The sequence below is a fragment of the Bos taurus genome, chromosome 15 (assembly GCF_002263795.3).
Source record: "Bos taurus isolate L1 Dominette 01449 registration number 42190680 breed Hereford chromosome 15, ARS-UCD2.0, whole genome shotgun sequence".
NCBI classification, from domain to species: Eukaryota; Metazoa; Chordata; class Mammalia; order Artiodactyla; family Bovidae; genus Bos; species Bos taurus.
The window spans coordinates 61,932,728-61,945,661 of NC_037342.1; the positions used below are offsets into that span (position 1 = coordinate 61,932,728).

Here is a 12,934-nt window from a genome sequence, read left to right on the forward strand (position 1 = left end):
CAAACCAGTCAATTCTAAAGGAAATAAACCCTGAATATTCATTGGAAGGACTGATGCTGAAGCTGAAACTCCAATACTTTGGCTACCTGATGAGAAGAGCCAACTCACTGGAAAAGACCCTGATATTGGGAAAGATTGAAGGCAGGAGGAGAAGGGGATGACAGAGGATAAGATGGTTGGATGGCTTCACCGACTAGATGGACATGAGTTTGAGCAAGCTACGGGAGCTGGTGATGGACAGGGAAGCCTGGCGGGCTACAATCCATGGTGTTGCAAACAGTTGGACATGACTGAGCAGCTGAACTGAACAGACTGAAGAACTTTAGAAGCATTATATTCATATAAGAAAACTAAATTATTCCTTTTGGGGGGGGGGCAGTTTCTTATTTGTCCCTATGTGACCAACCACTTGCTTCCTTTAAGCAATGCTTTCTCCTAAATAAAGTGTTGGCAAACTTCTTTGTAAGAGCCAGATAATAAATATTTTCAGTTTTGTGTTAAAATGTCTCCATCAAAACTACTCAACCCTGGGGACTTCCCTGGTGGTCCCTGGTGGTCCATTGGCAAAGACTCTGTACTCCAAATGCAGGGGCCCCAGGTTCAATTCCTAATCAGGTGAATATTCCACATGTTGCAACAAAGATAGAAAACCCCTTGTGCCACAGCTAAGACCCAAAGCACTGAATGAATAAATAAATATTAAACAAACAAACAAACCAACCATTTGACCCTGCAGCTATACTTTGAGAGCAGCCACGGACAATATGTAAACAAATTGACAAGGCTATGTTCCAATAAAACCTTATTTAGAAAAACAAGTAATGGGCTGGATTTGGCCCCTGGGCTGTACTTTATCAACCCTTCTTATAAACACATATTTCCTCTCTTTCCTTGCTTTTCTTATTAAGTAATACTCTGGCCCAATTCTTCGTCTCCTCATCCCCTCCCATTACTGGCATTTCAAAATAAATACTGAGTGGTCCCTGTCCTAACCTCTCCCTCTCTAAGCCATCCTGCCATCTCCACCTAATTAATCTACCTCCAATAGTATAATGAACCTTCCAAGTAGCTCCTTCCTCCCTTCCTACACTTCACCAACCCTACTGCCTTCTTCATCTTGCTCTTCAAGATTCAAGACTTTTTCTTACTTTCTGGAACCAAGTTCTATGCTTCCCAAATACAGTTAACTCTATAAGAAAATTGCGAAACTTAAGATATGGCAGTGATAACTGATTCAATTTTAGTCAATGTTTTCATCTTTATCTTTACAATACTACCTTCTAGCAGTATTATCCTCAAAGATGATGGATAACAGTATCTATCATACCAAAGCTAGAGACCAAAGCAGACCAGGTGACTTGCTCTTACAGTTATCTGACAAAATTAAATCTAATATTCAAATGCCTTAAATAGATTCTACTTGGGCTTCCCAGTAGAGTAAAGGCAGTGGTAAAGAATCTGCCTGCCAATACAGGAGACACAGGAGTTGCAGGTTTGATCCTTGGGTCAAGAAGATCCCTTGGAGAAGGAAATGGCAACCCACTCCAGTATTCTTGCTTGGAAAATTCCATGGACAGAGGAGCCTGAGGGGCTATATAGTCCATGGGGGTCACAAAGAGTGGACATGACTGAGCATGCACGCACGCTACTTCTGGAAAGCATCCTCTTTGAACCTATACCCGGTACCATATAATTCAAAAAGAAATAATTTTATGTAGTCTTAAAAATATACTAAGGAACATGCAATATATTTTGCTAGTCAATAATACTTTTCTCTTTAATTTTATATACTGTACCTAATGCTATAGCACGCCACCAAAAGAAAAAAAAAGGAGGAATTTCAGGCTTTGATTTGAGAGCATTTTTATACATGACTGGCTTTACTGTCACAATTCATAGCCTTTCACTGATAGGGGATTTCATGTGACATCAGAAATCAACCAACCATACAATTGATGATGTCATTTGCATTCTAAAGGGCTATTGGTTAGAGCCTTAAAGTTTCATTTCCTATAAATTCTTGTTGCTTCAAAACATTTCTCTATCATTTTTGCTATTTTCCTTGGCTGTATGATTATCTGTTAATGTATGTGAAGCATAATTATACTAATTATGACCTTTTTTTAATAACTTAAAATTATCAAATAAGATGCCATAGCAAAGATTAACTTACATCTTAAACATAGGAGAACATATATCAAGAATTCTGCCACTGATGTTTTGATGAAGTTTCCATCCAATTTTATTCAAACTTTGTTACTTTACATATTCATAAGGCCTTTTATTCTGAAAGTGCTACATTTTTTCTCAGTTATTATGATAACATGTGTTACCCTTAAAGATAACACTATGCATGAAATAATTCATATACCAAAATTGGGTAGGTAAAACAATATTTCTAAATCATTTTACATGACACGATTTTTTTTTCAAATCACAGATGTTGCTAAAAGGGGGAATATGTTTAAAATTCTTCATCATGAATCTTTTTTTCGTGCAAATCCCTTTTTTTTCTCCCTCTCTACAAAGGCTATGTGAATGGGGGTAAAAAAAAAGACAAAACTTGACCTTCTGTGATCCCAGCATTAATGGGTCTGTTCATAATTCAATCTATGTGTGTGTGGGAGCATCCATGTGGAAACATAGAGGCCTGAGAGACATAAAGCCTTTCCCTTTAAACATTATCTGACCCTATCAGTCCCATTCACAAAAGAAGGCTTACGTATGCATATGTTGAAAAAAATGCACCATCTCATTGTGCAGTAGAAAGCCTACACATTCTACTCTTCATTCTCTGTGGAAATGCAGCACGGAAGTGACACTTGTACAGAATTTGGGAGAGTGACAAAAGAGCAGAAGGTAGCAAAAAAAAAAACCAAACAGTATTCTGATGAGGAAACAAACTAAACTTCTGAAAGAATGCAAATGCACACCTGTCAATAAACATACACGTAGGGCAGTTTGGTTGTGTTTCTGTGATATGTTCATGCAACTCTTGAATTTAATTAAAGTCTCAAGATGATTTAGAGTGAGTACAAAATATTAATTGATGTATAATCATTCTTAAAAGTATACCTATGAAAGGTGTACATTCTAAACCATACATTGTGAATACTGTATTTTCACTATTATGAATGACTCTTTGAGGAGCTCCTGGCTTTTGAGTGAGGAAAGTTCCTCACTCCTCACTCTTTGCGTGAGCATCTAGCTTCTCACTAGATGTTGAGTTTAGCTGTTGGTCTGAATGCTGTGTGGCTTTGAGTCCGTATATGTCAGTGAGGAGACTCCAGAGCACTTTGTACCAAATTGTCACTTGGAATCAGCACAAAAGGGCAGCAGCCTCCATGCTAGGAAACACCATCTGGGCATACAACATATGGGATGGTCCCAAAGGCAGGTCAGTGCTTAAACTTAAGACCAAGACACTTTCTAATTTACAGCATAATTAAAAAAAAAAAAAAAAACAGAAGGGGAACTGGGAGATAAAAATAGGTGTTTTAAACTCCCTAAAATCTCTTATTTGTTTCAGGTACAGAGTACAGTGTTTTTTTAGGCTGAGAAGTGAATGTAACCAGACTTGATGAACAAAGACTAGAAAAGACATGGGAACCTCTGAGCAAAATTAAGTATCTCTTAATCTTAAAGTTAAGGATGAGCTACAGTGTAACTACCAGGAAAACTGAAGTGTATACCATCTCTTATTCCAATCACTGTCACTACTCTCAACTTGTTAATGGGAAATTATTTTGGAAGGAGTTCTATCTTGTTTCCAACCAGAGGTCATTTATGCACTGCCTTAGGCCTATTTAAGAGTCCAACATTCCCATCAACTCATGGGGAAAGGGGTGACTGAAAATAAAGACATTTAAAAATATTTTTGTAACTTACTTAGCAAGAAGGCTATGATGAAGGCAATAAGGATGATATCAACTATAACTTTTGAGGAAGCAACAAGAATGCGTGTCACAAGCCTCTAACTACAGGACCATAACTGACCCAGGGTCCAAGCTATTATGCTTTTACATCCATCACCAGGTAGGCACCAGTGGCCAAAGACACTAAAACAAGTCCAATCCAGGGAGTCACAACACTCCTCTGATGGACAACCTTGACTCAAGCATGTGTCACCAGCTTCGCCACATGCTCCTCAGCTTGCACAACAGACTTCCACCCAGTCTTCCCTTCCTCTCTCCTTCACTCTACTTGAAGCCTGCATTTCAGTCTGACAGGTCTCCCAGTATTACTTAGAGCTCTCCCTAGTATGGATTTTAATAGAAGAAATGCCTGTGAGAGCATTGTTGTTGTTCAGTCACTAAGTTGTGTCAGACTCTTTGTGACCCCATGAACTGCAGCATGCCAGGCTTCCCTGTCCTTCACTATCTCCCAGAGTTTGCTCAAACTCATGTCCATTGAGTCAGTGATGCCACCCAACCATCCCCTATCACCCTCTTCTCCTTCTGCCCTCAATTAAAACCCATACACATTTTAAGTTCCATCTTGGTGTCAACTTTTCAGAGAATCTGGAATGACACACTTTTAAACTGACAATAAAAAATTATATTCAGATATCCAGCAGATCATTTCCAAAAGGCTTGCTCTACCTCAAAGTAGTCTTATGATACATATATTATTATTATTCACAGTTTTCATGTAGAAAAATTACATAAAATAAATTAAGATTTTAAGATGAAACTACAGGTAGAAGAAATCTAAATTCAGATTTTATGATGTTTACTTTAGGTTTTGAAATACATCTGCTGCTGCTGCTGCTAAGTCGCGTCAGTCGTGTCTGACTCTGTGCGACCCCAGAGACGGCAGCCCACCAGGCTCCCCCGTCCCTGGGATTCTCCAGGCAAGAACACTGGAGTGGGTTGCCATTTCCTTCTCCAATGCATGAAAGTGAAAAGTGAAAGTGAAGTCGCTCAGTCGTGTCCAACTCTTAGCAACCCCATGGACTGCAGCCCACCAGGCTCCTCCATCCATGGGAATTTCCAGGCAAGAGTACTGGAGTGGGGTGCCATTGCCTTTTTGTAAAATTTTTAAACTGTGAGCAAAAAGAAATGTTGAAACAATCTCCTCATCCCCCACATTTTTTCTTTTCTCTTTACCATCATGATTTAACATCTCTGGATATGAATTAGGACAAAACTTGATGTCACTGACTTACACATCAAAATATAATCACCATCAAATTAATGACATAGAAAGTATTCTCATAGTGTATGGAATGTATTTAGAGATTATTACACACACACACACACACACACACACATGTTTGATTTTTGAAGCAAACAAAAGGCATTTGGAGCCATAACTGATTAGGCAAATATGTGACTAAATAAGTCCTTTTGAAGGAGGAATAGTGATGGATATAAATACCAAATAAACATTAAGCTGATAATAAAGAAGGAATGTCAAATAAGCATTAATAATGTTTGAATTTTACAGAAAAAATAATTTTCATTTCCAGCTTTGCTAACAAGGTGGCATTAAAGATTATATTTTTAGCATAATGATCATTTTCTTGCACCACGTCGTCTTCAGTTCCATTGAAATTGTAGTTTTACATAAAATATCAAAGAGCAGAATAACTATAATATTTAAAATGTAAAAAATATTTAATCTGTTCATTCTTTTAGATTGTTTTCTATTTATTCTCCAATATCTTGTTACTACAGATATAATTTTAATTATGCTAATTCAACTAGAGATTTTTTATTTCCATTTCCTAAAGTTGACCATATCAACATATATGATAGATTCATTTTAAATTTACTGTGAAAATTTAATAAAACTCTTCTTCTGTGATAAAAATCACACAGAGAACAATATCTCTTTAATTTATAACTAACAACCTAGTTTTTAACTTGTTAAATTAAGTGTAATCACTTCTAATATTAAGTGAAATGAATCAGAACTATAACTTAAATCTATAAAATTGTTTTTGTTTTTTGAAATATTTTATACTGAGATTTCCAATCAGTGTTTACAATATAATATTTAATACTGTACATATATAAGTCTCAAATATTAATATAGTCTCTAACTTAAAAAGTTGAATTCACTCAGGAAAATTTGATGCGTTACACCTGTTCATCTATTGTAAAATACACAGCTAGCAAAGGAAACACAATTACAGTGATAAGAAAATATTAAAACCCCAAAGCTTGGATAGATTTCTTTGCCAAAATGTCAAAAGAAAATTACATGAAAGTTTAATTTTTAAATATTCATGCTCTCTTTATTCTTTAAGTTGCTTATAGATTTTATTTACTGACAGTAGTACATGGAAATTAGCAAATTCATGATCTTTCCTCACAAAGATTAAATGCTTTTGCATTCCAGGAAACTACATGAAAATCATTTTCCCCTTTTGTCTAACACCAATTTTGTATTATTATTTCATTTATGGAATATGCTGTCAACTTCACAGCATGAGCTTTGGAGAGAAGAAGCCCCGCTTTAATAGTTCATTACAATATTGCCTACAGAATCTTATGATTAGCTCACTTAGCCTTAACATTTATAAACTACAGTTTTTTTGAGATAAAAGATAACATTGCTAACATTCTTCAAATACAGAAAGATAACTCTATTCCTAGAAAGTCAGAAAATAAAAATAAGATTTTATTATTTATTTGAAGTTCAATAAAATTGTAATATTTTTCCTATGTTAGCACATTCTGTAATTCCCAGATTCTGGTTGCATGTAATAATTTCCTAATTTAGGAAATTTATGAGAAAACATTTATAAGTAGTATAAGAAAATTATAATATGATTAATTCCTTCAAGAACATCATTATTTTTCACGGTGCCTATATCAATAAAATAATTTCCAGTTTTGACCAGTTTTTTTCATTGTTATTATCAGATGACTATAGTTGGTTCACTACCAAACCCAAGTAAAATTTGTCTTAATTTTACAATTAGTACTTATTGCAGTTTTATGGTACAGTTTAAAAATTAAGTTCCTTACTTCTGCTTGCGCCTGACGGTGTTCTTTCACTGTCATTGAAAGAATGACTTTTTCAGTAACTTTCCCTTTCTGTTCATTCACAGCCAGTTTCAACTAGGAAAAAAAAAAAGCAAATGACATGAAAAGTGGCATATATTGACAACTAATAGCAACATTTATTCAAACAACTAATTTAGCATTATCATGGAAGGTGATTTCAAATTAATTTGGCTTATATGTATGTGAAAATTAATTCGACTTAGATTAAATAAGTCAAAATGTTTTTATATTTAAAACATTTAGCACTGAATTTTGCACTTCCACTTTTATTGTTTTTAAGCTCACTAAAATATAATTTCGGAGGAGGTTCCAAATAGCAAATATTTGACACTGGTGAATACTTTTTAAAAGCATTTTTCAGAATTAACATAGCAACATTTTTAAAAATTAGGCTGATATTTCCTGTAAAGTGTTTCATTGCCAGGAGGGAATAAATTGGTTGCTGTTATGTCAGGATAAGAATTCAAGGATATAAACCAAAAACAAATGTCAATTCACTCTAGAACAGTTCAGAATGATTTACAGTATTTAACCACAAAGAGTATGCGGTATCTTAAAATACCTAATAGTTATTTCCAACCTGCTCCATGAACAAAGCCAGATAAAGATTTTCTACAGTACTGCTATAGACTTCTGTTACAAAAAAGTGAATGTGACTCATTCTTTATAAACAATCCCCATCAAAACAAAATGCTATTTCCAAAAAAAAAAGGAAAAAGCTAAACTCATACAATAATATTCACTCAACAGACTGGTAATGACAGGAAGAAAGAAAGCAACAGCCTAATACAGAAACTTCTAAACTGAAATATTTAACAGTTCTTAAGTAACAGACATGCCATAGACTATCTTCTTACTGAATATTAAGAATGAATTAATGATCATGCTTTTTGTTTTGTTTTGTTAATGGCGTTGTTGTTTTAAATAGGCTTTCTCAATAATAAGCCTAACAAATCATGTTTGAGTTAACAGGAATCTTAAATCTATACCCTGCCTGAAGACCCACTCCTCTATTTGGGATAAAATGGGGGCAGGGGTCAATGCTATAAGAATAGTATCAAATCTGTAAACTTTTCTTCCACTGATATGTGACACAGCTCAGTATATCAGAGATTCTGTTTTGGTAGAAGGGAAAAACCTAAGGAATCCTTAGGTGATCCTGAGGATCACCCTAGATAAGGAGTTGACAAACATTTCCATAAGAAATATTTAGGTTCCGGGGAGAGGGAAGCACACAAGTCTCTTTTGCAGTTACTCAACTCTACCCATGTAGCACAAAATGAGTGAGTGAGTGAAAGTTGCTCAGTCATGCTGACTCTTCGTGACCCCATGAACTGTAGCCCACCAGGCTCCTCTGTCCATGGAATTCTTCAGGCAAGAATACTGTAGTGGGTTGCCATTTCCTTCTCCAGGGGATCTTCCCAACCCAGGGATCAAACTTGGGTCTCTCACATTGCTGCTGCTGCTGCTAAGTCCCTTCAGTCATGTCCGACTCTGTGCGACCCCATAGACAGCAGCCATTAGGCTCCTGTGTCCCTGGGATTCTCCAGGCAAGAACACTGCAGTGGGTTGCCATTTCCTTCTCCAATGCATCAAAGTGAAAAGTCAAAGTGAAGTCGCTCAGTCGTGTCTGACTCTTATCGACCCCATGGACTACAGCCTACCAGGCTCCTCCATCCGTAGATTTTCCAGGCAAGAGTACTGGAGCGGGGTGCCATAGCCTTCTCCATCTCACATTGCAGGCAGATTATTTACTGTCTGAGCACCAGGGAATGTAGCATGAAATATATAATAAATAAATAAATGAGTGTGGCTATGTCCCAATAAAACTTAAAAAAACAAACAAGTGACAGACTGAATTTGGACAGCAGGCAATGTTTGCCATTCCCTTTCCTAGACTGAGAACCACTGAAAACAAGTTTAAAAAAAAAAATCATGTGATATTCATGATAACTTCAGTTATGATACAACATGGTATATTTGAAAGTTAGTTGACAGTAGGTCCTAAGAGCTCACAAGGAAAAAAATGTTAAACTATATGAAATGATGGATGTTTAAACTTACTGTGGTAATCATTTCACAATGAATGAAGTTCAAGTCATCATGCTATTCACTATAAACTTACACAGGGGCTATACGTTAATTATATCTCAATAAAAATGGGAAAACACCATCATGTGAGACTGTTCTTAGAATCAGTCTCCTAAAGGAATATATATTCTCCTGTACTAAAGTAATGCAGAAAATGTAATATTATAAAAAGTCAAATATCAAACTCAACTTCCACATATGTGTAAACTGTCACCGAGATCATCTTTTAAGAAATTAATTTCCAAATGTAAAAACATCAGAACAAATCTTTTTTGAAGGGAAGCAAAACAAAACAAAAACAGAGGTAGGGAACTCCTTGGTGTCACAGCAGTAAGTCCAATTCTAACGAGGTCTCCTAGGGCTGTGACGTTTAGAGCTGTTTTCAAGTAACTCTTTAAAAAGTAGGAATTCTTTACCTCTAAAACTACTACAGTTGGAAAAAATCACCTCATTCTTACATTCAATTTATAGCACTATCCTAATCTACATAAGCTGAGGGGAAAATGTTATTAACGTTACTGAAAAGCATCACAAGCATAGTACCAAACAGAGAACCCAGTACGACAGTGAGAAATAAACTGTCAACAAAATACAAGGATACATACAGGGGGCTTTTCTGAAAAGAGACCAGACATTCTAAAAGAGATATATCTTAATATAATCATCTAGAGAAAATTACTGAAAGTAAAAAGTCAAATTAAGAGACTGTATTTTCTAACAGCATCTCTTCCTCGAATTCCAGACACAATAACAATAGTAAGATTCTTCTGTCACTTCGGAGGAGGACGTTCTGTTTCTTCATTAAGACAAAACTAGATGCTTTGCTGTTCTTATCTAAGATACATGAAATAATTTTCTGTCAATGGACTTCAAATTTCTGAGGCTAATTTTCACATATAAAGAGGTAGAAACTTCAAATTAAAAATAAAAAACAAATGGGAAGGATGAACCTTAAGGGCATTACCTTAAGTCAAATAAGTCAGATGGAGAAAGATAAATAGCAAATGAATGATCTCATTTACATAAGGAATCTTTAAAAAAAAAGCTCATAGATACAGAGAACATTGATGGTTGCCAGAGGTGGGAAGGGGGTTGAAGGATGGGCAAAATGGATGAAGGAAGTCAAAAGGTACAAACTTTGAGTTATAAAATAAGTCATGAGGATGTAATATACAGCATAGGGACTATAATTAATAACAGCATATTACATATGAAAGTTGCTAAGAGAATAGATCTCAAAAGTTCTCATCACAGGAAAAAAATCTGTAACTATGAGGAAGATTAACTGTGAGGAAGGTTAACGACATTGTGGCGATCACTTTTCAATATCTCTCTCAATTATAAAAAAAAAGGAAAGATGGCTCCAATTTGTATAAAACTATGAAAAGTCAAATCTCTACCAAACAGAGGAGTGGAAAATTAAGTCACCATTGTCTAAGTATATCATGGTCTTTTTTTAAAGTGAGAAAATACCTACAAATATTTGGTATACACATCAACACTTAACAAGTTAAATATGAAGGTTTAATTCACCATTTTCCTCAGAGTTTGCCACTAAGATTTTAAAAGAGTGTAAGTAACAAATACTGGCTTTCCAAAACTAGGTTAAAGTGGGCTCATTCAATATTAATGGCAACCAGAAAAGAACAGCCAAGGGACTAGTCAAAGATAGTAGCAGATATGGAAGAAACAAAGAACATGATGGCTCTGTCAAAGAGAAGTGAACAAAATGATTCAAGACAATCGTCTGGTTAGAGAAACAAGATTAAAAAGGAGGAAGTTCCCCTCAAACCATGTCTATGAATTAAGAAAAGAAATCCAAAAATACACCTGAAACAACAGATCCCAATGAAGTGATTTCTAGTGGTGGTTACCTTTTAAGCTATGTTTTATATAAAACTATCAATGCTAGGGCTCCCCTGGTAGCTCAGTTGGTAAAGAATCCACCTGCAATGCAGGAGACCTGGGTTCAATCCTTGGATTGGGAAGACTTCCTGGAGAAGGGAAAGGCTACCCACTCCAGTATTCTGGCCTAGAGAATTCCATGGACTATATTAATGCCAAGGGAGCAGATATTCTACTTTCTCTAAAGCCTTAAAAGCTCATAGATGAGTAATGAATAGTTTTATAGAAAACATATGGCACATTGTGACCATCATAGAAAGTACTCTTAATTTTGAGGAATTCTTCAAACATGTGCTGTCTCAGAAAAGCTCTGCTATGGACATCCTAGAAAAGAAAACCGGCTCAAGACCTTCTGCTGGAGAAATACAGATAGAACAGCAGCTATCTCATTATATACATATCATTAACATTATATGGCTACTCTTTTCTATTTTCTTTTTTTGCTGTGGATAACTTTACTGTAAACCATGTGCTATTTTCTTTTAACTTCCCCAACCCAGGTGGCTCAGTAGTAAAGAATCTGTCTGCCAATGCAGGAAATGCAAAAGACCTGGGTTTCATCCCTGAGTCCAGAAGATCTCCTGGAGGAGGAAGTGGCAACCCACTCCAGTATTCTTTTCTGGAAAACTCCATGGCCAGAGGAGCCTGAGGGCTACAATCCTTGGGTCACATGACTCAGCACACATACAGAAGCAAAATATTTTAAAGTGTATTTATGAAAATATAAGACTGTGTAAAAATTTAACATGATAGATACAATAAAATCTATTTTATAGGAAAAAATTACTCTAAAGTAAACTCCATAGTCTGAGTATTAATGTCTTTATAAATGGTACGGTAATCAAACAACCTGGTACGTTCTATGTAATTCATATTGACATTCCACATAGGTGTTAGCCAAAGAGAGAAGAGCCTATTTATCCAGCCAACCTATCAGTGCTTGGACTGTAGTTCTGATGCAGTTTTCACTATTTCACTATTTCTGCAGAAGAACAGCTTACAATTTTAATGTGAAGCATGTGATATATGTTGAGTACAACGCTCTTAATAAAACAACATAACCCAAGAAGAAAACCAAATCTAAAAAAATCTATTTTTGACCAGTAAATACTGATATATTAATAAATTATTTGATCCATATTTTATATGCAGATCAATAGGCAATACAGTTTAGCATAAAAAACAGGACAATCAGCCTTCATATATATTGACAAGTTTTCCAATGGTCTGTTAATATACAAAAGACTGGGACAAATTACTTATTTATATATACAAAACATGGTTATAAAGACCAGCTGCAGGTATTTTTTTGGAAAGTGCATTTTAATAAGGTCCTATTCAGTTAGGGAACAAATGGGGAAGAAGTAGTTTGCACTACAGAGTTTAGCGCGAGAGCTTTCTCTTTTTCTAACCACAAAATCAATCATTTGTCCAGACTGTGGGAGTCAGAGTTAGTTACTGAAAAGAGCTCCGTATATAAACAAGTCAATAACTCATTGTGTGTTATTGTTGAACTGAAGAAGTCGGCTTTCAAAAAGCTGCCCCTGCTTCTCTCAGAATGAATGTCACTGTATTCAGAGACTGGGAGAGAGTCCTTTGTTTCCAGCCATTGCTGGCTGCCATTTATGTATGGGAACAGAAGGTGGCTGCTAGGAGGGTGGGGGAAGCCACTATTTGGTATCATGTATGTCCAGGAAAAACTCTGAATTCTGTCAACCTAAATAATTTGTATCTAGAAATGCATTAATGTAATTGATAAAGAGTGGCCACACAAAAAAAAATTGGTAAAGTAATTGAACGATAATGAGCCTGAATCATTTTAATTGGACCAGACTGCTATTTTTGGTTCACTACATGCCAACAAAGATGAAACCAAAGTATAAGCAATGGTTTGAAAAGTTCAGATGTACAAAATGAAATTG

At 35.6% G+C, this 12,934-nt stretch overlaps 1 protein-coding gene across 6 annotated transcripts in view; it reads right to left on the reverse strand.

Moving 5' to 3' along the window:
* Positions 1-12,934, reverse strand: part of DCDC1 (doublecortin domain containing 1) — a 470,261-nt gene that overhangs the window by 258,118 nt on the left and 199,209 nt on the right. For all 6 annotated transcript variants that reach the window (XM_059875151.1, XM_015474817.3, XM_015474816.3 and 3 more), the window contains one exon: positions 6,978-7,070. In XM_059875151.1, the coding sequence (XP_059731134.1) occupies positions 6,978-7,070 (93 nt within the window). The remainder of the gene's footprint in view (positions 1-6,977; positions 7,071-12,934) is intronic.